Here is a 26,373-nt window from a genome sequence, read left to right on the forward strand (position 1 = left end):
TGGAAGTGGTGCACTTCTTAGTCTAGATTGACCGCAAACCTTAGATATCGCCAATGAGATGGATACGTGGTAATAGGCCTCTTTGGAGATCTATGGTAGCCATGGCAAAGCCTTCTCCGATCAATGGTATCGTGGTCTTTATCGATTCCCTCTTGAAGCGTTGGTTCATCATCTTTAGGTTGATAATGACTCGGTATTTCCCACTTGGCTTTTTTTTTTTTTTTTTTTTTTACTAAGAACAGCCTGGAGTAGAGGCCTTGACCCTGCTCCAGTTCTGGGACTGGTGAGATTACCACTGATGATGGCATCTTTTGGAGTTCCAATTGCAGAACTTTTGAAGTCTTGCCGAAAGGAAGATGTGTTACTTCCAGGTTCTGAGGAGGGCTGGAGGAGAATTCTATTTTTATTTCCCATCTGACCGAGTCTAGGATTCTTTGATCCGTAGTTATCTTCTGCCAACTCGGGAAGTAGTCGGCAATTCTGCCCCCTACCTGCTTGGCGTCATTTCTTATCTCTGTCTGAGCGGGAGTCGTGAAAAATATTCCTGCCTCTTCCGCCTTTTGAGTAGCTCCATCGCCTTGTTTTTCCTTTACCCTGTATTGAGGGGTTTGAGCCTGGTGTGGGTGATAGGGCTTTTTCTTGGGCGGTTTCGGCTCGGGGAGATTTTTCTTCTTGTCGGTCACCTTCTCTAATAGTTTGTCCAGCGCTGGACCAAATATGTATTTGCCCTTGAATGGAATAGAGCATAATTTTGACTTCGATAGGATATCTGTTATAAATGGGTCACCGAGGAGGATGGCAGAAACAGGCTAAACCACCAGAAAACCAGAGAGGTTGGTAACTGAGCGGATTGCAGACCCCTGATCCTATCCACACAACTAGCAGTATCCGTGGAGCGTACCTACGATGTCCTAGACGCCTCGGCACAGCCAGAGAGCTAACTAAGCCTAAAGCAAGAAAGGTGAAATCTAAACTGCCCCGGATCAGACCCCAAAAGGAATAGATAGCCCCCAAACATATATTGTCGGTGAGACAAGATGAAACACAAATGCAAGCAGAAAAATAGACTGAGCAAACGATGGGGCTCAAACTGACTAGACAGGACAGGAAAGGAAAGACACTGTCTGCAATCACGCAAAAACCCTGAAAAATCCAACACGTCTGATGTACAAAAAAAAAAAAAAAACTAAAGTCACACGACTTCATCCCCACTATATCAGCACTCCGGTATGAACTGGGAGCAAAGCAAAAGAGACCAATATAACAGGGGACTGAACAAACTGACACAGGCTGTAACATATAGAACGGTGGTCCAGCACAGCCCCCAGAGGAGCAAGCTGAACCCGCAAAAAGCAGAGAGAGAGACAAAACCAGATCAGATGCAAAGGATTAGCAAATGAACCACTTAGCTGAACAATACAGGATCAGGGCAGGAGACCTCAAACCTCTGAATGCACAGGAAAGCAATCACCAGCAGGGATTGCAGGAAGTCTGCAGACTTAAATACTCCAATCAGTAACCCCAGATCTCCAGTCGTCATCATCATCATCATCATCATCATCATCATGTGGCAGACCTCTGTCAATCTGGCCAGCTCCACTACCTCCAGAGGGAGCTTCGGCTCAGAAGTCTTAGCCAGGGAATTCACAACAGATATCTCCACATTTTCAGCCATAAAGGCCCTTCTGGTAGTGTTGGAAAGTACGGATATTCTTGCCGCAATACGGACCGATTCTGCCGAGGAGTCCGCTAAAAAGGCCGCTGCCTTCTGTAGAAGTGGTAGAGAGGTTAGGAGATCTTCCCTCGGAGTTCCTCTTTTTATATGGTCCTCTAGCTGCTGAAGCCAGAGGTATAGGGTTCTAGTTACACAGGCCGATGCGACATTTGTTTTTAAAGGAAGTTGCTGAGGCTTCCCAGGACTTCCTCAGTAGACAATCCATCTTTCGGTCAAGTGGGTCCTTGAGCTGCAAGGAGTCCTCGAAGGGTAGCGTAGTTTTTTTTTTTTTAGCTACCTGGATATCTACTTTAGGAATCTCAGTCTAAAGGTTTCATGGCTTCTTCATCCAGGGGAAACCGAGCCTTCATTTCGCCTGGGATACTTAACTTCTTTTCCAGTAATTCCCATTCTTCCAAGATTAGATTCTGGATATTATCATGGCTAGGGAAAACCATTTTCTTCCTAGACTTCAGGCTGCCAAATAGATCATCCTGCACAGAGTGGGGTGGTCTATCTTCTTCTACTCCCATTGTGTTCCTGACCGCTGAGTAGTTCCTCCATATCGTCTGAGGAAAAGAACCATTTCTATCATCTTCTGTCTGGGTTGTGGTAAATTCACCCTCTTCCCTCCAATCCGCTGAAACCGATGACTCAGGTTCGGAATCTGAGATGTCCTCAGGGGCATATTTCCTCTTCCTTGAGGTTGAGGGCCCCCCCCCCCGAATGATTGGGAAAAGGTAGCCAGGGACGACTGGATCTCCTGTCGCACCATCCCTCTTACTTCCTCTATCAGGGATGGTTTTTCTCCCGGACGATTTTTGCCGTGCATTGCTGGCACAAGGTCTTTTTATAATCGGAGGGGAGTTTTTTTCCTACAGATGGCGCATTTGCGGCTTGTAGGTTTTTCTTCTGTTTTTGATGTAGGATCCTTGTCTCCCTGAAAGAGAAAAGGAGGGGGGGCCCTAAGGATGGGTCCTAAACCAATAAGGTGTATACCCTTTTCCAAGTGTACTCACTGGGCCAGGGTTTGTGCTGGTCTCTGCAGAAGCAGCTTTCAGGGAAGACGCATCCATCAAGCAGACATTAGTCCTACCTTATGGAGTCCTTAAATAGGAACCGAGATCCAGCGTTTCCTTACTTCATCCAATCGGATGAGATCACTCCCCCTCAGTTCCTGGCACCACCTGTTTTTCTCTTTTTTTGCGGCCCGCGGGGGGAGCGGATCCTGGGCTGGGGAGCTACGCGAGTCCCCCAGCCCGACTCACCATCTAGCATTGCCGGAGCACCGGAGGATGGTGCGGGTCTCGCCAGCGGCAGGAGCAGGGTCCGTGGAGGAAGGTCCGGGACGATCGACCAGGCTGCCCGGCTCACAGGTAAACTCCGGGATCTCGCCGGCCCTATCCACGGAGCACACAGAACCTAGTCATCTCTATTAGGGACAGGAAAACACTGGGGATTAGAGGAAGGGGAGGGCTATTTAACCTTGTTTCCTGTCCCTAATTAGTATGGGGAGGCAACCTCCTGTGTGCTGTCATGGAGGGGATTAGAGAAAATAACTTTTAACCATGCTAAAGGAGTTGAAAAGAACAAAGTCTTGAGTGAGGGAAAAGAAGGGTTCAATTCTGGCTTGAATAGCAGAGAGACACAGTGAGCGTCAAGTTACCTCCATCCTTAATATTTCTAAGATGGCTGTCCATTATAACAAGCTCAAGCAGCAGACATTGGGGAAAACAAAGCTAGAGACCGGCAGAGGGCTAAACGACTCTCCACTGACCGGGATGACAGTCATCTTATTCAAATGTCACTCAGCAACCGCAAGATGACATCAAGTGACCTAAAAAAGGAATGGCAAATGGCAGCTGGGGTGAAGTGCATGGCAAGAACAGTTCGTAACAGGCTCCTTGAGGCAGGGCTCAAGTCATGTAAAGCTAGAAAAAAGCCTTTCATCAATGAGAAGCAAAGGAGAGCCAGGCTGAAGTTTTCCAAAGACCATAAGGATTGGACCATAGAGGACTGGAATAAGATAATCTTCTCTGATGAGTCTAATTTTCAGCTTTGCCCAACACCTGGTCTAATGGTTAGATGGAGACCTGGATAGGCGTACAAGGCAGTATCTTGCACCCACTGTGAAATTTTATGGAGGATCGTTGATAATCTGGGGATGCTTCAGCAAGGCTGGAATTGGGCAGGTTAATCTATGCGAAGGACGTATGAATCAAGCCGCATACAAGGTTATCCTGGAAAAACAGTTGATTCCTTCTGCTCAGGCAATGTTTCCCAACTCTGAGGACTGTTTTTTCCAGCAGGACAATGTGCCATGCCACACAGCTAGGTCATCAATATGTGGATGAAGGACCACCACATCAAATCCCTGTCATGGCCAGCCCAATCTCCAGACCGAAACCCATTGAAAACCTATGGAATGTAATCAAGAGGAAGATGGATAGTCACAAGCCATCAAACAAAGAACTGCTTACATTTTTGTACCAGGAGTGGCATAAGGTCACCTAAAAGCACTGTGAAAGACTGGTGGAAAGCATGCCAAGACGCATGAAAGCTGTGATTAAAAATCATGGTTATTCCACAAAACATTGATTTCTGAACTCTTCCCGAGTTAAAACATTAGTATTGCTGTTTCTAAATGATTATGAACTTGCTTTCTTAGCATTATTTGAGGTCTCAAGTACTGCATTTTTTATTATTTTGACCATTTCTCATTTTCTGAAAATAGATACAAAATTTAGTGCTTGGAAATTCATAGACATGTTGTCAATAGTTTATAGAATAAAATAGCAATTTACATTTTACTCAAAAATACCTATAAAGAGAAAAATCAGACAAACTACACCTCTCAATGATTTCATCTAGGTGTGCAGTGATCATATTGAAACCACAGGTGTATCACAGAATTTTATACCATTGGGCCAAGAAGAAAAAAAAATATTTTTAGCACCAATATTTTGTTTTAGTCTCAGATTTTACATTTTCACAGTAGCAAATGGGTAAGAAAGGCACCAAAATTCATCCCACAATTTTCTCTGAATGTAAAAATACCCATATGTGGCTGTACAGTACTGCTTAGCCACACGGCGAGACTCTGGAGGCATAGAATGCCTTTTGCCTCCCGGAGTGCAGATATTCCAAGAATACATAGCTCCTAAGTTCTAGAAAAACAGAACACACCCTCCAGCGACCCCAATTTGGAAATTTATCTACAGGTGTTGTGACGATTTTGAATCGATGGGTGTTTTCCAGAAACAAGTAGCAGTGGATGATGCTGAGTGAAAATTGCTAAGTGCGATTGTAGTGACCAGTAGGTTGAAGTCCCCAATACGTTGTAGTGACCAGTAAGACCAGCCCCCATAAATTAGGCAGGCTGTCATAGCTACAGAAATGCCAAACATGTAGACGCTAAGGCTATGTGCCTACGTTGCGTGTTAAAACGCACACCAAAAACCGGACTCCTTTCCAGAAATCTCGCGTTTTTTTTCTGCGCGATTTCACCGAGATTATGATCGCGATTTTGTCGCGATTTTCGGGTGCGATATTCAAGCACTTTCCAAGCGATTTGAAGCATTGCTTGGAAAGTGATTGACAGGTTGGTCACACTCGCCAAACATAGTGTTTGACAAGTGTGACCAGGTTTTTACTATTGAGTCCGCCTATGCGGCGTCAATAGTAAAAGATAGAATGTTAAAAAGCTGGGAAAAAAAAAAAAAAAAAGGGTATATTTACCTTCCGGCATCTCGCGCTGCATTCCCGGCCTAGCGTTCCCAGTAATGCCTTGCGAGACCTGTGATGACAGTCTCGCGTTGCTATAGCGATCTTGCGAGCCCACTGGAGTCACGCGAGACTACGTCATTACAGGGAACGCTTAGGCCGGGAATGCAGCGCGGGACGCCAGAAGGTAAATATACCCCGATTTTTTATTTTTAATTCTTTTTTTTTTACAGGGGTATGGTACCCAGGGCCTGGAGGACAGTCTCCTCTCCTCCACACCGCGGGTACCATCCGCACGAGACGCTTAACTTCCCGCATGGTGGGCATAGCCACATGCGGGAAATCAGCGATTCTCATGCATTCCTATGGGTGCGGAATCGCGGCAATTCTTTGCGATTCCGCACAAAAGAATGAGCATGCTGCGATTTTTTCCGCGATGCGATTCCGCCGTGGAAAAAAGCGCAGCATTAGCACAGCATGTGCGGAATGCCATAGGAATGCATGGGGGGCGGTCTGTACACGATTTTTAAAAGCAAAAACGCTTAAAAATCGCTACGTGGGCACACAGCCTAAATGTGGTTTAGGCACACTGGGGCTCAGGAAGGGAGGGGGACTTTTTGTGAGGATTGAGTTGAAGGTTTACTTGGGAACATTTTACATATCGTTTGGGATCACATTTATTCTGTACTCTATGCTGAGCACTTATATTGGGGTTTCCATCTAAATCTCTGAGTGATGTGATTCAGATGAAACCACTGAAGGATCCATTCACTAGAATGAGGCAGCAGAGTGACCTCTGGTTCAGCGATGTCCTATCTTTCAGAAGTGCACAAAACTGTGGCGGAGCACGCTTTTATGAACTTAAAAATTCTATATGTCCTTATAATAGGTAGTCGACACTAGACCGCAATATAAGCAACCAATATCAGTAACAGCATGAAGGCTGCCTGACATTCAAAGAGATTCGAGTAATTACACAAATACATTTTTATCAGTATTGATAAGAATAAAAACATATTATTCTGATTTTTTTTTTTTTTTTTTTTTTTTTAAATATTTTCCTTCCACTTTTTTTTTTAAAAAACTTTTTTTCCCCCACTATGGGACTTTTACTTTTTGTAATGTGTTCGCTTGCAGAGCATAACAAAGCTTTGCTGTACTTTACAAACTGTCTTTAGTGACAAATTTGCTACACCATGCTCAGAGCATGGTGTAAGCAAGTTTTCTAGCTGTGGTGAAACGCAGGTCGTCATGACAACATCGGGTCACCATGGCAACGATTAGCCCCTCGCGATGATGCCGACTTCTCTGATAAAAATATTATTGTGTACTATTGATTTAGGAAATAAATATGGTCACACTTTAAGGCTACACTCACAGCTGGGTTCAGACATTAGGTTTTTCTTTTCCATTCTGGAGGAAGAGAGAATAGGAATCAAATGTCCAAAAGAGAGCCGCTGAATAACTAATATAAATCATGGAAGGAGGAGCTTCATTGATATTTACGGGGTCTGTCCGGGTTCTGTTATGCGATTTGCTTTTATTGTTGTAAAATTGGATCCAGACAGACCCCATTATAATCAATGAGATCCATCTGCTTCTGTTTATGTCAGAAACGCAATGGATCCATATTGCACATTGGTTCTGACTGTCGAGCGTCTGCCCGGCAGTGTGAACGTGGCCTAAGCTCCGCTGACAGACTCCCTTTAAATGTTCTACATTATTCCTGGATTTTGTTGACTCAGAGTTGACGGTAGAAATAGCGCTGAGCCACGGCATGATATGTGGCGTCTTATCACACGCACACAGCACCCTCACAATCCAGATATGCAGGGTGCAATGTTCCATCCTGACTTACCTTGTGATTAGGTGCCTGGAGCGAGGATCAGCCGCTGCATACATATTTATAAGCCAGCGACTACCAACTCCAGAAGAGAGCGGCTGCACCAGTACAACCAGTATCACCACTGCAGCTTACTCACAGGGGAGTGTTCACACACAACATTCCGGTTAGTCACTTATGCAGAGATCCGATATCATAAACAGAAAATAATAAAGCATCTCCATCATTCTGTTATTCACACTGCAGTGGATGTCACAGCATATTACGTCACATAACCTGCACGACCAGTGGCCTCTTTCTTTTTTACTATTATATAACATAAAATAGCTGGAAAAAAAACAAAAACAGGGCTTACTGGTAATGGCTCTTCTCACTAGCATCCTAATCCAGCACATCATACATCTTACAGATCATCATTAGCAAACACGCGGCCAGAAATGTATTTCGGATAACATCCAGTTAGGTCACTTGTGTGAACTGCGACCTTAGACACAGAGCTGTAAAGTGTGGTTGGGATCAGACCGATGCGGAGCAGTCTGTACTCATGTCCTAGGAATCATGGGTGCTTACAAGGAGATGGTTTTTTACCATGGCTGTGGAGTCGGTAAGCCAAACCTGCGACTCCGACTCCCACATACAATATATTGCTTATATTTAAGTGAAAAATTTATTGTACTACAATGTGAACATCAGACATTTTATCATTTTTATGATCCAATAATCAAGATATTTAGATAGAACAGAATATATATTTATTGGAATACAACTTTAGAACACAAAAAACTGTAATAAATTGTAAATATGTAATACACTATGTAATATTGATTACATATATACAGTACAGACCAAAAGTTTGGACACACCTTCTCATTCAAAGAGTTTTCTTTTATTTCATGACTATGAAAATTGTAGATTCATTCTGAAGGCATCAAAACTATGAATTAGCACATGTGGAATTATATAATTAACAAAAAAGTGTGAAACAACTGAAAATGTCTTATATTCTAGGTTCTTCAAAGAAGCCACCTTTTGCTTTGATTACTGCTTTGCACACTCTTGGCATTCTCTTGATGAGCTTCAAGAGGTAATCACCGGAAATGGTCTTCCAACAGTCTTGAAGGAGTTCCCAGAGATGCTTAGCACTTGTTGGCCCTTTTGCCTTCACTCTGCGATCCAGCTCACCCCAAACTATCTCGACAGGGTTCAGGTCTGGTGACTGTGGAGGCCAGGTCACCTGGCGTAGCACCCCATCACTCTCCTTCTTGGTCAAATAGCCCTTACACAGCCTGGAGGTGTGTTTGGGGTCATTTTCCTGTTGAAAAATAAATGGTCCAACTAAACGCAAACCGGATGGAATAGCATGCCGCTGCAAGATGCTGTGGTAGCCATGCTGGTTCAATATGCCTTCAATTTTGAATAAATCCCCAACAGTGTCACCAGCAAAGCACCCCCACACCTCCTCCTCCATGCTTCATGGTGGGAACCAGGCATGTAGAGTCCATCCGTTCACCTTTTCTGCGTGGCACAAAGACACGGTGGTTGGAACCAAAGATCTCAAATTTGGACTCATCAGACCAAAGCACAGATTTCCACTGGTCTAATGTCCATTCCTTGTGTTCCTTAGCCCAAACAAGTCTCTTCTGCTTGTTGCCTGTCCTTAGCCGTGGTTTCCTAGCAGCTATTATACCATGAAGGCCTGCTGCACAAAGTCTCCTCTTAACAGTTGTTGTAGAGATGTGTCTGCTGCTAGAACACTGTGTGGCATTGACCTGGTCTCTAATCTGAGCTGCTGTTAACCTGCGATTTCTGAGGCTGGTGACTCGGATGAACTTATCCTCCGCAGCAGAGGTGACTCTTGGTCCTTTCCTGGGGCGGTCCTCATGTGAGCCAGTTTCTTTGTAGCACTTGATGGTTTTTGCCACTGCACTTGGGGACACTTTCAAAGTTTTCCGAATTTTTCAGACTGACTGACCTTCATTTCTTAAAGTAATGATGGCCACTCGTTTTTCTTTACTTAGAATTTGTATTATGGCAAGAAAAAAGCAGCTAACAGTCTGTTCAGTAGGACTATCAGCTGTGTATCCACCAGACTTCTGCACAACACAACTGATGGTCCCAACCCCATTTATAAGGCAAGAAATCCCACTTATTAAACCTGACAGGGCACACCTGTGAAGTGAAAACCATTTCCGGTGACTACCTCTTGAGCTCATCAAGAGAATGCCAAAAGTGTGCAAAGCAAAAGGTGGCTACTTTGAAGAACCTAGAATATAAGACACAGTATTTTCAGTTGTTTCACACTTTTTTGTTAATTATATAATTCCATATGTGTTAATTCATAGTTTTGATGACTTCAGAGTGAATCTACAATTTTCATAGTAATGAAGATAAAGAAAACTCTTTGAATAAGGAGTGTCCAAACTTTTGGTCTGTACTGTGTGTGTATATATATATATATATATATATATATATATATATATATATATATATATATATATATATATATATATTGTGAGGTAGCGCTGTCATGTAAGTAAGGGGTTCTCGCTTGCAGCGATCGAAAAACACATCCGGCACAGGATTTTCCAACAAATCATAGTCTATGAGGTTTATTCATCCTTCATAAACCTCCAGCAGCAATATACACAGCATTACAGGAGAGCGTCCATTATACAGGCTATTTAGCCCCAGGGTTATCTCACCCACGTCAGGGTTCCCATATGGCTGTTTCTCCAGGCCGCAGAAGTCCACTCACTCCTCAGGGACTCTCAGATACTGGCCGCCATTACACACACAGCCGCTCCACAGGTTGCTGTTAGTGAGGAGATCCTTCTCCTCACAGGACCTTCCAAAAACTGGACCAATCAGGTCCCAGCATTCACTCTATGTGACCTAACCTGGCCACATTATATGGTCCATAGCCACGCCCACCAGGTCACATGACTATGACCTCACCACAGGTCCTTCACACAGACATATATACTTTACAATAGCATTCATAAACATACATATGTCTCTATCTCAAGGTCACCCACCTTGAGATACATAATGGCTCTTCAACCACTCACACTCTTGGGACATCCACACAGCGCCCCCTCGTGGACACAGTGGTCATTACACCACAATATATATATATATATATAAAAAATATAACACTATGACTTCTCAGCTAAGACAAAGCCTAGATCCTCAGGCTACATTCACACTATGGGCGTAGCCAGGATCAAACCTGGGGTGGCAGAACCTCATACTGCACACCCCAGCTGCTGCAGAACCTCATACTGCACACCCCTACACTTGAAAATAAAGCCTGCACCTTAAGATGTGGTGGTGATGAATGCAGTCTATTTATTCCAACTATCAATTGATGTTGATGTGTTACTGAAGACGAGCAATGCCTGTCCTGGGCGTCCTTTTGGGCAGCTATGAGGTGTACCTGACTGGTGCTAAAAAAAAAAAGGAGTGTTAGTCTGTGTGCTACCCGGCTTTCATTCTTTTTGGCACAGATACGAAATGGATAGACAGATATGGATAAATGGATAGATAGAGCAGATTTCTAATCTGCTCTTGAAAACATTATCTATGAGCTCAAAAACCTTTCAGGTGATGCAGCTTTTTAAAAAGCTGATCAGCTTTTGCAGCTGAAAAACGAATCCTCAAAAAACGCTGTGTGTGAATGTAGCTTTAGATCAGGAATATAACAGCCATTTATAGGACATTTCATAACTTTCCCAAATCCCTATGAAAAAATATTCAGCACATCCTGCATTGAATTACTGTACCCAATTTATTATATATTTTAGGAGTCGGTCCATTTTATACCGACTCCAACTCCACCAAAATGAGCACTGACTGACTCCACAGCCCTGTTTTTTACTGCCCATGGCTCACTCCTAGAGAAGAGTCAGATGGCTGTATACATCAGATGGGGATCGCAACTTGCACTGGCCGGCGACTCCTGACCTAAGTGTGACAACTGGACGAAAGTCTGAGCATCGCGTTGCCATTCCCATCTAATTTATATGGCCGTTTGATTCCTTTCTAAACGGAAGCCATCATGTTGAAGATTGGCATCTGATCTGCAGGCGGGATATAATAGAGGAGGTTGAGCGCATTACATGGATATACATTTTTGTGGGAAAATTCAGTAAAATTTAGTATTTTCATCACCAACATCCTTCGTTTTTGTTTACATGAGTGGGCAATCCAAGTCGGTAAGTCTTCTCTGTATGATGGACAGCTATCTCTGCACACACACTGGCCTCAGAGCTATACCAGGGATTTCAATAAATAAACTAAATGTTTATCAATCTGAGCAGCTTCTCCTTTGCGGTCTACAGATCAGTAACGTGATCGGTTCCCTTTAAGTAACCAATATAACCAGGGGTTGTCCTTATCAAGATGACAGTTTTTCATATACACTCTTCAGGTTACATGGGTAAGGTTAACTTTAGATGTCCATGTAGTCCATGGACGCCTTTTATCTGAAAGACCACTATACGAGTAGTTAACAATGATAAAGTCAGTTGTCTATTGGTGGTGCCAGTTCCTATCCAAAAGGCTGTTTAAAGGGAATCTGTCACCTATTTTTTGGGCTATGAGATGCGGCCACCGCCATCAGGGGCTTATCTTCAGCATTCTGCATGCCATAGGGGGGCCTGGCTTCAAACTAACAAGTAGCCAGTACTATTGCTTCCGTCATAGCACCGCTTCTCCACCGCTGCCAAATGTGTACCACCACCAGCAGCAGCGACATGATCACCAATCACTGGGCTCAGCGACAGAAGGCATGGATCACTGAACATTGAGGAGGGTGGGCAAGTACCAGATGTTTATTATGTTTTTAACACTGTGTGCGGAATACTGAAAGGGTAAAAACCCCTTTAAAATGAGTGACGTTGAGACAGAGGAAGTTAGAATGTTAGAAAAACCTCAATATCTCTGCTTGCCATCACTAGATAGAAACATTCTTATTTCCACCTGTATACATTGGAGCAATCAGAGGAATCTGTGGTAATTCTGTACTTAGCTGAAATCTTAGCACCCACTAAGGCAGTGGTGAGAAAAGTCCAATCTGCAATATCGTTTCATTCAGCCTTTGAGCTGATTCCCAGTGGGTTTTGGGGTTGGTCCCGTTTTTTTTCCCTAGCTATCTGCCCTTTAACTTTTCTGTAGCATGCGCACACATAGCTCAGCTTTCAATACTAAGAGTCACCACGACGGAGCACACATGCACAGCAGTCCCGGCGCCTCCCCAGCGACGTATACACACGGGCACCTCCCCCGCGATGCATACACACACGGACGGCCTCCTCTGCGACGTATACTACAGACCTCCCCAGTATGGGTTCTATGAATGAGACGTGATTAATTTCTTGCTGGGAGGAGACCTGAAGTACAATATACAGCTGTGTTCAGTACAATGTACTGCCGTGAGCCGTTCTTTCCAAAACTTGCCAACGCAGAGAATCAACGGCGCTCCACACTAATCAAGACTAATTTGGAAAAGCAGCTGCGAGTAGCATCATCATCAGTACCACTTAACACCACAGAGAAGAAGCTCCAGCCAGCACATTAGGAGCGAGCTGATTAAAGGTTTGATGAAATACAGCAGGATAATTTCAGTTGATAACTTTGCTTGGCTCCTGATTGATGGTTGAAATATCTATATGGTCCTTGGCAAAAGAAGAAGAAAATAAGATTTTTTTTTTTAGTCTCCTCAAAATGGTTGGCCTAGCCTTAATAAGCTGCTAATATCAGGTAATAGTTTGAGGGGCTTTAGACTCATCACTCTCACCAATCCGAACCTTGAACAGACCGGTGCTCCCACTATTTACCTCGGCCCTATTCACTTAGACATCACAATATTATACACCACACTGACACTAAGTCTACGCATCACATTAGTGTGCTAGGTTTTATTACAGAACCACAAAGAGAATCCTATGACTGTAAGCTGACTCAGTGTTTGTGTACACAGTGTCTTGATGGTTTATGAAGTGACGTGTCATCAAGCTAGGCAACATGTCTATTGTCATCACAACTTACAAATCTACTGTATATTGAGGATGTAACCAATTAAATAAGGCATAATTAATGTATGGACATTCATTACACCGGTGACATCTCACTCCCTCATCCTGAGTCTAATCAGCGAGCTCTAATTATGGAGTAGCAGTTTTGTGATTACGGTATTTCTTGGTTTTCCCCAATTTGTTCCTTTGTTACTCCCAAAAATAAATTGGTTCTCTGATGCAAATAAACATCCGCAGTGCACCCTTGGCATGGTTAAACGCATTGGTGCGTCACTGCATCCATTTATTTAGATTACCAGCACTCATGTCGATTGTGAGCTCTGGCTTGTCCAGAGACAGATGTCTGAGGATAAACCTCCATTATGTGATTATTGTCCCTGTGCAGTAGAGAGCACAAACATCCCTACCATCACCGCACTCTAATCAGCATGTTCATTTACAGTTGTGGCCAAAAGTATTGACACCCCTGCAATTCTGTCAGATAATATTCAGTTTCTTCCTGAAAATGATTGCAAACACAAATTCTTTGGTATTATCTTCATTTAATTTGTCTTAAATGAAAAAACACAAAGAGAAATTAAGCAAAAAGCAAAACATTGATCATTTCACACACAACTCCAAAATGGGCCAGACAAAAGTATTGGCACCCTCAGCCTAATACTTTGTTGCACAATCTTTATCCAAAATAACTGCGACCAACCGCTTCCGGTAACCATCAATGAGTTTCTTACAATGCTCTACTGGAATTTTAGACCATTCTTCTTTGGCAAACTGCTCCAGGTCCCTGATATTTGAAGGGTGCCTTCTCCAAACTGCCATTTTTAGATCTCTCCACAGGTGTTCTATGGGATTCAGGTCTGGACTCATTGCTGGCCACCTTAGAAGTCTCCAGTGCTTTCTCTCAAACCATTTTCTAGTGTGTTTTGGGTCATTGTCCTGCTGGAAGACCCATGACCTCTGAGGGAGACCCAGCTTTCTCACACTGGGCCCTACATTATGCTGCAAAATTTGTTGGTAGTCTTCAGACTTCATAATGCCATTCACACTGTCAAGCAGTCCAGTGCCAGAGGCAGCAAAGCAACCCCAAAACATCAGGGAACCTCCGCCATGTTTGACTGTAGAGACCGTGTTCTTTTCTTTGAATGCCTCTTTTTTTTCTCCTGTAAACTCTACGTTGATGCCTTTGCCCAAAAAGCTCTACTTTTGTCTCATCTGACCAGAGAACATTCTTCCAAAATGTTTTAGGCTTTTTCAGGTAAGTTTTGGCAAACTCCAGCCTGGCTTTTTTATGTCTCGGGGTAAGAAGTGGGGTCTTCCTGGGTCTCCTACCATACAGTCCCTTTTCATTCAGACGCCGACGGATAGTACGGGTTGACACTGTTGTACCCTCGGACTGCAAGGCAGCTTGAACTTGTTTGGATATTAGTCGAGGTTCTTTATCCAACATCCGCACAATCTTGCGTCGAAATCTTTTTGTCAATTTTTCTTTTCCGTCCACATCTAGGGAGGTTAGCCACAGTGCCATGGGCTTTAAACTTCTTGATGACGCTGCGCACGGTAGACACAGGAACATTCAGGTCTTTGGAGATGGACTTGTAGCCTTGAGATTGCGCATGGTTCCACACAATTTGGTTTCTCAAGTCCTCAGACAGTTCTTTGGTCTTCTTTCTTTTCTCCATGCTCAATGTGGTACACACAAGGACACAGGACAGAGGTTGAGTCAACTTTAATCCATGTCAACTGGCTGCAAGTGTGATTTAGTTATTGCCAACACCTGTTAGGTGCCACAGGTAAGTTACAGGTGCTGTTAATTACACAAATTAGAGAAGCATCACATGATTTTTTGAACAGTGCCAATACTTTTGTCCACCCTCTTTTTTATGTTTGGTGTGGAATTATATCCAATTTGGCTTTAGGACAATTCTTTTTTCATTTAAGACAAATTAAATGAAGATAATAATACCAAAGAATTTGTGTTTGCAATCATTTTCAGGAAGAAACTGAGTATTATCTGACAGAATTGCAGGGGTGTCAATACTTTTGGCCACAACTGTATCTATTCTCCCTACAGGTATGTCATTCAGCTTTCCCACACTGATCTTTGCTACCTCACCCTGTTGCAAAAACGTGGTATGCTTTTAAACTGACCCCTGCAATACCCCCAATGTTATTTATGATTTTGTTTACTCTGCCTTGATCATATACATCCAATTCACTCCTAATTATCTGACCAAGATGAGCACAGACCACTCCCCAATGCTTCACACCTGAATGCACTTTGTTGCACATATATTGTATAGCATAAGTCTGCCAGGACGCCAGTTTGCACCGTGTATCCTATAAGTGTGTGTTATACAAGTGAGCAGCTCAGAATTAATCCAGAATGGAACCAGGAGGGAACGGAAAGTAACTATATACAGTCACTGTAAACAAAGTTTCTGTTTGTTTTCACTCTGACCTCTATAATCCTTCAATTTCTGCTAACCCCCCTAATCCCTAGACCTAGTCAGGAACTATTAATCTCACCCTCCATCCTCCCCATCCATCTCACCTCCTCCACAGAACTTTTCCTCAACATACAATCCTATGTCTCCAAACACAGACAACCTCCTCATGCCCTCTCCTGCTAACACTCTCTGCTCCTCCACACTGCCAGTGATCTTGCTCCAAAACTTGGTCCTCCTCACTACATTCCCACAGTCATTTCTACCTCCCATCCACACTCTATCACAACTTTCTGTAACCTAATCTTATATCCATTCACCCCGCCCCGGCTTCCCCAGTTGCACTAACAGGAGCTCTATGGAACGCTCGCTCTGTCTACAACAAACTTTCCTACATCCATGATCTTTTCATTACTCACAAACTTTCCTTCCTCGCCATCACCGAATCCTGGCTGACACAGCCTCTCCTGGTGCACTCTCGTATGGTGAATTCCACCTTTCCAACACCCACTGTCCCAGCAACAAGTATGGTGGAGGAGTTGGTTTTCTCCTGTCAGATAACTGCTCCTTCACCCCAATCCCACTGCCACCATCTCTTCCTTTGAGGTGCACTCTGTGCAAATCTACTCCCCCCTTCAACTGGCTGTCATTTACCACCCCCCAGGGCCAGCCACCACCTTCTTTGAACACTTCACCACCTGGCTACTTCCATTTCCTCTCCGCTGACATCCCCACTATCACCATGGGTGACTTCAACATACCCACTGACACTTCCCTCTCAGCTGCCACTAAACTTCGATCTCTCACTTCCTCCTTCGGACTCATTCAATGGTCTTCTGCAGCCACTCACAAAGATAGCCACATATTGGACCTCATCTACACGCGCCTCTGCTCCCCATCTAACCTCTCTAACTCACCTCTCCCTTTCTGACCACAACCTACTCACAATCTCTTCCCTCTCCACTCCTTGTCCACAATCGCCACTCCACAAACTTGCACACCCTCGCAGAAATCTTAAACACCTCGATCTACACTCACTGTCTGAATCCCTTCTCCCTCTTACGGACATAAATTCTCTACACAATGCAGATGCCGCTCTATATAACACCACAATAGCTGAAGCTCTTGAATCGGTTGCCCCTCTCACACATACCAAAGCTCGCAAAATAGACAGCCCTGGCACACCAGCCTGACCAAAGAACTGAGATAGGCTACCAAGGTTGCTGAGCAGAGATGGAAGAGATCCCACTCCAACGAGCACTTCACCACATTCAAACAGTCCCTCACTACTTTCAAGGCCACACTCGCTGCAGCAAAACAAATCTAATTCTCATCTCATATCCTCCCTGTCTCACAACCTTAAACAACTATTCAACACTTTCAAGTCACCCCTCCGTCCCCAAGCACCCCCTCCCTCTCCACTCATCTCAGCTGAAGACTTTGCCTCATTTTTCAAGCAGAAGGTTGATAACATCAGAGACAGTTTTGGTTGACAACCTCCAGAGCCCTTCCTCCTAACTGTTCTGCCCTCCTCCTCCAAAACCAACTTCTCCACCATTACAGAAGATCGACTCTCCACTCTACTCTCAAGATCACATCTCACTACCTGTGCACTTGATCCCATCCCACTTCATCCAAAATCTCACCAGTCTTCATTCCAACCCTAACCCATCTCTTCAACCTATAACTAACAACTGGTGTTTTACCCTCACGCTTTAAACATGCTTCAATCACACCTATCCTCAAAAAGCCCTCTCTTGACCCATCCTCTGCATCTAACTATCACCCCATTTCACTTTTCCCCTATGCCTCAAACCTACTGGAACAACACGTCCATCTTGAACTGTCCTCCCACCTCTCTTCCTGCTACCTCTTCGACCTCTTACAATCTGGCTTCCCGCCGCATCACTCCACTGAAACTGCCCTAAACAAAAGTAACAATGACCTATTAACCGCCAAAGCCAAGCGACACTACTGACCTCCTCCTCCTAAACCTGTCCTCTGCCTTTAACACAGTGGACCATTCCCTATTATTACAGACCCTCATCTATTGGCATCACTGACTTGGCCCTATGTTCGATCTCGTCATACCTAACAGATCGGACATTCAGCATATCCCAATCACACACCACCTCTTCACCTCGCCCTCTCTATCTGTCGGAGTTCCACAAGGTTCAATCCTAGGGCCTCTGCACTTCTCCATTTACAACTTCGGTTTGGGACAGCTCATAGAATTTCACGGCTTTCAGCATCACCTCTATGCTATGACACACATCTTCATCTCTGGACCAGATATTACGTTCCTACTAACCAGAATACCACAACGTCTGTCTGCCATTTCATCCTTCTCTGCTAGATTTCTAAAACTTAATATGGACAAAACAGAAATCATCATCTTTCCCCCATTTCACTTGACTCCCCCAACTCTCCCCTGTACCACAAGCTCGTTGCCTCGGGGTAATCCTTGACACTGATCTCCCCTTCAAACCACATATCCAAGCCCTTTCCACTTCCTGATGACTTCAACTTAAAAATATTTCCCGGATCCGTGCATTTCTCAACCAAGAATCTGCAAAAACCCCAGTCCATGATCTCCCGCCTTGACTACTGCAACCTCCTGCTCTGTGGCCTCCCCATTAACACTTCTCCAATCTATTCTAAACTCTGCTGCATGACTAATCCACCTGTCCCCCCCCCCCCCCTATTCCCCTGCCTCTCCCCTCTGTCAATCCCTGCACTGGCTCCCCATTACCCAGACTTCAGTTCAAAACCCTAACCATGACATACAAAGCCATCCGCAGCCTGTGTCATCCATACATCTGCGACCTCGTTTCCCGGTACTTACCTGCACGCAACCTCCGATGCTCACAAGACTTCCTTCTATACTCCCCTCTTCCCACAATCGCATACAAGATTTCTCCTGCGCATCACCACTACTCTGGAACTCTCTACCCCAACACATCAAACACTTGCCTACCATGGAAAACTTCAAAAAGAACCTGAAGACCTACCTCTTCCGACAAGCCTACAACCTGCAGTAACCACCAAACCACTGCAGGGCCAGCTCTACCCTCACTTACTGTATCCTCACCCATCCTTTGTAGATTGTGAGCCCTCGCAGGCAGGGTCCTCTCCTCCCGCACCAGTCGCGACTTGTATCGTTTAAGATTACTGTACTTTTATTTATTATGTATACCGCCATAGAATAAATGGCACAATAATAGTAATAAAAAAAATACTGCCATTGTTCATCTCTTCTGCCATCGACTCAGTGCAAAAGAGCACACAGATCACCCTCGCCTTCACAGATACAGGGTGCACATAATGGAGGCTTGTCTACAGACCGCATCGCCCCTGATCTAAGCAAGTGGAAAGAACGGTGCACCGAGGCCTTTAACCATGCCAAGGGTGCACTGAGCACCTCCATGTGACTTCATACTGTGTCTGGAAGATAAGATCTGTTTGCAGTCTGGGCCAATTTACTTATTTTCTACCATAGGTATAGGGCCTGATTTATAAAGTTGTTTTTCACAGAATTATGAAATAAAACACCTCATAGGATCCAAATTTTCTGCTTCACCTAAGTGGATGGAGCTGGAGTGTGGCTAACCATGCCAGTCTAATTCATGACAATTTAAACCACTGTAGAGGTGCAGAGTTTCCCAGAAACTTACTCCTGTCCCTGACTGGAGACCTCTGGCGAAGGCACATGCAAGATGCGCCTAATTCATAGTGGCATACACTTCTTAGGCTATGTCCACATTTTGTTTTAGAATAATGCAAGTGGCTCCATTGGTGATCATGTCTGAAGCCTTGGAAAACGGGATTCAGACGTACGTGCCGACAGGTCAACTAACAAATGCTGCTGAAAATCACTGTACAACGCCAATCTTCATGAACTGGGCCCATAATGTACACATTTGCAGACGTACCCTTCGTGAACTTGGTTCTTGAAGAAGCTGGTGGTGTACACTGAAAGTGCTGCTGAAAGACTGACCTTTCCTCCTGCAGTGGTATGGAGAATCCACAGCAGAGGTGAAGCATGTGATGAGAGAGCTTGTCAATCAAGCTAGGTGTGTGGAGATACCGTTAGCAGCTTCAATACACTCGTGCCCCAATTCATCAGAGTGTTTATGCCACAAAACTGGTGTAAAACAACTGAAAAATTGGGTAAAAATTAAGCGACTTTTGGAGTTTTCATGCCACATACTGGCAGTTCTGACAAAATGGGTGGAGATGGTGAGGAGACAGGGCATGACTACATCTGCCTGTCAAATTTACAGAAAATGGCAGTGTTTTACAAAAAAGTCTAGGGCTGCACTCACTTCCCTGAGGCATTTATCGCCCCTCCTGGAACCGGTCGTCACAGTAGGCTGGGGCTGCACTCACTTTTCTGCAGCCTCTATTGCTCCTCTTAGAACAGGATGTCATCAGGGGGAAGCTGCAGTTACTACAGTTTCTTGCATCTCCGCCCTCTGAAGATGACCTGGCTCCATGGTGATAGACACTGGATAGTGATTAGGGGGCAGTGATAGAAGCAGGGACATCAGCACTGCCCCATGACGACAATTCATTTTAGGGCGGTGCCAGAAGCTTTGAGTGCTCGTGTCACTTGCGGCTTTATGTCGTTAGGGGGCAGAGATATTAGAAGCAGCAGTGGAGATAGGAGTGCCGGCGCTGCACTCCCACAGATTCTACCATGGATCCAGGACATGCCAGAAACTATAACAAGTAACTGTAGCGCTGACCTTTGATGACGTCCTGTTCCAGAAGGTGATATAATGCACCCCAGCCTCCTGGGACTTTCTATTTTAGAAGCTTCTCAAATGAAACATGAAAGGACGTGCAGTAAAAGACACCACACATTTAGGGATTAGCTAGATAGGGAGAAGTGTAGAATATTGTGTAATTAAAAAAAAATGTAAAAAGTGGATAAGGTATAAGGAAAGATATTTAGAAAGGACATTTTAGGTACTGGACCAGCCCACGAAGGGATGATTCAAACCTCTGTTTTTCTCACATCCAAATGTGTTCCGTTTTTCATGTACATAGAGAAAAAAAAAAAAAAAAGTTTCTCCCCCTCCTCCCATATGACGGTCTGTGACTATCAGACTGCACTCGAATGGCATCTCAGTCTGATCCGATTTTTTGGTGGACCCATAGATGGATCCAAGGGTCAGATCTAAAATCGGCAAAAATCAGACATGCCTGTGATTTTCCATATTAAAAAAAAATAAAACATCACATGTAAATTACTTTAGAATGGACTATAACAGGTACAAGTGCCATTTGTGAAAACCACGGAAAGCAATTATGCGCAAAAATCAGACATCTGAATGAGGTCAAGACTGTAGTAGGAAATACCAGTCTTAAAGGGAATCCGTCAGAAGGTTTTTGCTATGTAACCTGAGACCACCATAATTACAGTGATGTGTCACTTACTGGGCTGTGTTTTGCTGTTACAATACAATCAGAGTTTCTTCATCAGTAGATTATCACCACAGGACAAGCATACATGTGCATGCTAGTCCAACCATACCCCCAGCACTGATTAGCAGTCTAAGTCACTATGCATTGTGCGCAAGAAAGCTGTGGTGTGAGTGGTGTAAAACACAGGTCAATATCAGATCGGCAGCAGAGAAAATTTTGCTCCCATCACAACTGCTGCATCCAGTGAACCAAGTGACATTGCTGCAATCAGGGTCTCTGTCTCTACACCATGCTGCTGACAGAATCCCTTTAATGAATAGGGGTCTTAGACTTGTAAAATCTGGCGTATTATAGCTGGACTCCTAAAACGCTGAGTTTTCAGAAAGGATTGAATTCACGGATGGATCTGCACAGTAAGCCCACCATCCTCATCAGGGTTAGAGGATCCATTTGAAGAGGCGTACAGATTATATGGTTAGATTTGGCGACAGACTTTCTTCAAGGGGTTTCCCATATCATAAACTTAGACACAGAAAAACACACAGAATGACAAACGTGCATTAATACTCTGTTGTAAAATATATGTAACAGTAAGCAACAAGTGCTAGTAAAAGATAACAAAAAAAAGGGTATTTAGTTCATACTTTTTTTGCAAAAAATGTATACCAAGCCACTCCACCACATCACGGTAACCCTTCTCGGAGCAGTCCTATCTAATGTATTTAAAACCTGATCATGTGAACAATACCTACATGAGCAGGATTCATTTATTTCTTGCTTATGCAAGCTTTGGGAGATCCCTGCCTCTCTCTTGTGGGACATGCACATAAAAAGCCATTATGCCCAGCGAGCCCATACCGTGCAGCGCCTTTCTGAATCCTGCTCATGTAGGTATTGTTGACAAGATCAGGTTTTAAACACATTAGATAGGACTGCTCCGAGAAGGGTTACTGTGACGTGGTGGAGTGGCTTGGTATACATTTTTTGCAAAAAACGTATCAACTAAATACCCTGTATTTGTTATCTCTTACTAGCACTTGTTGCTTACTGTTACATATATTTTACAACAGAGTATTCATGCATGTTTGTCATACTGTGTCTCAGTCTTCGGGTGGTGTGAACAGTCTCTTACTGACCTGTTCATTTTTGTGCATGTTCCATGTGTTCTTAATCCATATCAAACTTGTAGCATATAGCTAAGATATGATATTACCTGGTGATAAATTCAAAAATTGAAGGGGTTGCAGCACTAGTTTAGCTATGCCCCATACACATCAGTGCTCCCAGAATTTGGCACGGTTTTAACGACTTAAGACTATCAGAGAGAACTTGGTGGGCACGGACAGATTACCCTGCAATAAACACCATTCACTGAAAACACTACAGCCTGGCCTATAGCAGTATGCGGATTGCCAGCGAGGCTGCATTTAGCACACGGTTACCTGGGACAATCAAATTAAAGAGTTCAGTAATTCAGAATTTCCCTTTTCCCATCTGCAGCCATGTCACTGGCACAAGACAGAAAGCACAGCTGATGGGATGGATAAACCTTCACTGCAAAAATGACGATGGTGCGGAGCTTCACCTGCAGCTGAGAAATGCTGCCCAATGCACAAGCACGTGTCAGGCGCTGGCGGTTTGATCTCAGCCAGGGATGTGCAACTCTGAAACGCTGCGGGCTTTCAGAGAAAAATATACTGTAAGAGCTGCACAGGAGACCAGTCAGACATGTAGACCCCCGGCGGCTTCTCCCACCCGCTGCATTGGACTGACAGGTCTCTCCCTGGTCATACAGCCAGTGCCGGATACTTGCTGCACACATCAGCCGTCACGTTCCCTTCCAGGAGGACCTGCACCTTCATCATATGAGGACACTCCTGGGTACATGTGTGATGTTCACTGAATTTATGAATGAAACTCCACTGTGGGTCCGGAAAAACCACGGACAGCAGCAGGAGGGCGTCAGTACAGTGAGGTCTGCTTTTAACATTGCAATTGTTAGAAGAGAATTTTCCATTTTTTCTTTTCTATATGAGAAAATCACGGATGAAACTAATGGTGAAAACAGACACACTGATGAAAAAAAACCACAGAAGGAAAAGAAGCCTTAAAGGGGGACGTCCGAAGACAAACTATATTTCATTCTACATCCCTATCTATTGCCAGCCCTCCCTCAAGTGACGTCACTGGTCTCCTGCACGCCAGGCATTCTGCCACCGCTCTGTCGCCGGCTGATTATTACTGATCTGAGCCGACAACAGAGCACACGCCATCACTGTGCAGATCACACGGCTCGCAAGGAGGGACACAGCAACTGAAAGGCGCGTCACCAATGACACTTCATTTCAGGGAGGGGGAAGGGGCTGTGACTGCAAGTCACAAATATACTGCTCTATATTGAAAGAAGACACTACCACCACTCTGTGCCCTCGGTAGATGTGCACTTTTCCAACATGCCAATAATCCAAAACACACATAAAAGGGATTGTCCACTACTAGGACAACCCCTTCTTCAACTAAATGTTTGGCCCCGATAAAACAAAAAATCCTAAACTCACTTCCCGTGCTGGTGCCATTACAGCGGCGTCAGCACTCACGCTGTTGTTCTGACACATGGTGTTCAGCGCCCAGTCAGCACTGGCGTCGTTGTCCCCGCCTTCCATCAAACTGAACATGAAGTCCAAGGTCAGCTGCAGCCCGGACTTCCTCTTCATGCTCAATTCGTGTAAAGGTGGAGACCGTGACGCCAGGTTCACGAGTCACAAGGACAGCATGAGAGCCCTGGGACCGCAAGTGCCGACACCGCTGGAATGGAGCCAGCACAGGAGGGGAGTAATCAGCACCTAAAACTTAGATAAAGAAGGGGATTTCCTATTAGTGGACAACACCTTTAAGGCCACTGTTGCATTTCTGGATGAAAGTGATTCAGTGGACAAGCAAGTCTCCTGATCTGAACCCTATACAGTAGTGCAGTCTGCTGCATTTGCTAGAAGCATCAGACAGCACATAGTTCAGACCAGTGAAGTGACGAAGTCTGGTCCTGTCAATCAATCAGGAGCACCAACCCCCTGAAGGCAGGGAAACAGCATGCTCCTGATAGACAACTTGGGATATTCCCCCTTAATACATCACTATTTAGCTATGGGAACAGAACATTCTGCATTGCTTTAGGAGACGCTCGGGTTGTGTTCCCACAATATCAGGCCCATCTACACCGATGCTGCAGTCTCGTGCGTTCTTTCTGGATTTCACTGGATGCAGCACATAGGGAATGTATAGCGCACTCACTCTGCGGGGGGCGCTACAAGGGTCTGATCACGTGCTGCAGAAATTCCTGGGATTGAAATTCAGTTCCATTAGTAGAAGTAGTTTTTCCAGATTAATGGGAGAGTCACAGGAGTTTCTGCAGCAGATGAAGTCACCCCAAGGAGATGTTCACACACGGAGGAAAAACGTGTCCGTCACTGTGAACACGCAACATCCACGTGTTGATTACGGGTTTTGTGGCGTACTGCATTACAAAAGTATTGAACAGGGCGACCTCAGCGGAGGAGCGTCTGCCGCAACCGGTCCGACCTCAGCGGAGGAGCGTCTGCCGCAACCGGTCCGACCTCAGCGGAGGAGCGTCTGCCGCAACCGGTCCGACCTCAGCGGAGGAGCGTCTGCCGCAACCGGTGCGCTCCGACCTCAGCAGGATTGGATTGGGGAGACATCTGCCGCGACCAGCACGCTCCGACCTCAGTGGGGGGGGGGGACGTCTGCTGCGACTGGCGTGCTCCGATCATGGTGTATCGACTTTCCTCCACTGTGGAAAGTCTGCACCTAAATAAAATCCTCAGTAGCACAGGCTGCTGCAGTAACGGTGCACATTTCCACATATTTTACCTACTGGAAAAACTACAACCTGCGGGGAAGCCCTGCAGCATAGATGGACAGGCCATGGACTTGAAGGCTGAGTGCACACATACTTTTTTGCCCTGCGGATTTTTCTGCGCAGAATTGAAGAAATCCGCTGGTCAAATGACCTGCATTTTTCCTGCGGATTTCTTCCTTTTTTTCTTGGTTTTCTTGCGTTTTTGTGCAGATTTCTTCCTTTTTTCTTGCAGTTTTTGTGCGGTTTTCCCCCTGCGGATTTGGAGACTGGGGAGGTGGAAAACCGCACAAAAGTAGTAACATGCTGCGGATGTTGTACCGCGGAAAAACCCGCAGCGCCTGCACAGCGGTTTTTTTTTCCAATGATTTACATGCTACTGTACATCACACTGCGGATCCGCAGGAATTCTGCATCGTGTGCACACAGCCTAACACACAGTGTGGATCAGCATGCCACCTGCAGACTTCAGAAGCCACGGTCACTAGTCACAGTACTCACCATTTCTATGATTTTTGTTTTCCTTCCAGTTTTCTTCTTCACTGTGAATATATATTGTGCCAGCACCACTCCGGCCACCAGGGCACACATGCTGGCGCTGGCCACCGCCCCCATTTTGGCCACAGAAGCCCTGTCCATGGCTCGTACAGGTACACTGTATAACCAGACACGGTCCGTCAGCACCACGTGCTACAGGTGCATAGGACTATGAGCTATAGTCACGTGAGCACAGAGCGACACACAAGCCCATGCTGTACCGCCGGGGTCACAAGCTGCCTGTGTGTGTGAACGGCTACATAGGCCGCGCCGCCGTCCGCTCCCGCCCACTCCGGTTGCCGGCTGTCACGCGTCTAGTGACAGTTCCTGCTTTTCCGCTTCCGTTTTCCATGCGCTTAGCAACGCTCAGACTATTAATCCCGCCCATGCTATGTAACTGCACTCTCCGATAGGCGGAAAGTCGTGACGTCAGGGCGCCACTGACCACCTACAAACTGCAGAACGAAACCAAAGAACCCAGTATTTCCACCTGTTGCCTAGGTAACGGAAGCGAAGCGGATAGTGTGTGGCGGAGGCCGAGCGGCGGTTCCTGATTGCAGCCTGCACGGGATCCCTGTGGGCTCAGCTCTGTGTGTACCCCGATTCCACGCACAGCGCCGGGCGTGTACAGCTCCGACCCCACCAGTGTCTGGGGATTCACCATTAGGAGCTGCCGCATTTCCCGGGGGATTATGTGCCATAACCGGGACAAGTGTATATCGGGCAGGGCTGCCACTAGGAATTTCGGGGCCCCATACTGGCAAAATTTTGGGGCC

General features: G+C 45.2%; 1 protein-coding gene across 1 annotated transcript in view; it reads right to left on the reverse strand.

Moving 5' to 3' along the window:
- The window catches only part of NT5C3A (5'-nucleotidase, cytosolic IIIA), a 63,649-nt gene extending 37,692 nt beyond the window's left edge, over nt 1-25,957 (reverse strand). The window contains exon 1 of the mRNA XM_073549953.1: nt 25,562-25,957. Within this exon, the coding sequence (XP_073406054.1) occupies nt 25,562-25,699 (138 nt within the window). The 5' untranslated portion in view covers nt 25,700-25,957. The remainder of the gene's footprint in view (nt 1-25,561) is intronic.
- Between the last annotated feature and the right edge of the window lie 416 nt (nt 25,958-26,373).

Source organism: Dendrobates tinctorius, unplaced genomic scaffold (genome assembly GCF_039654945.1).
Source record: "Dendrobates tinctorius isolate UK_male_01 unplaced genomic scaffold, ASM3965494v1 ptg000162l, whole genome shotgun sequence".
In the NCBI taxonomy this organism is placed as follows: Eukaryota; Metazoa; Chordata; class Amphibia; order Anura; family Dendrobatidae; genus Dendrobates; species Dendrobates tinctorius.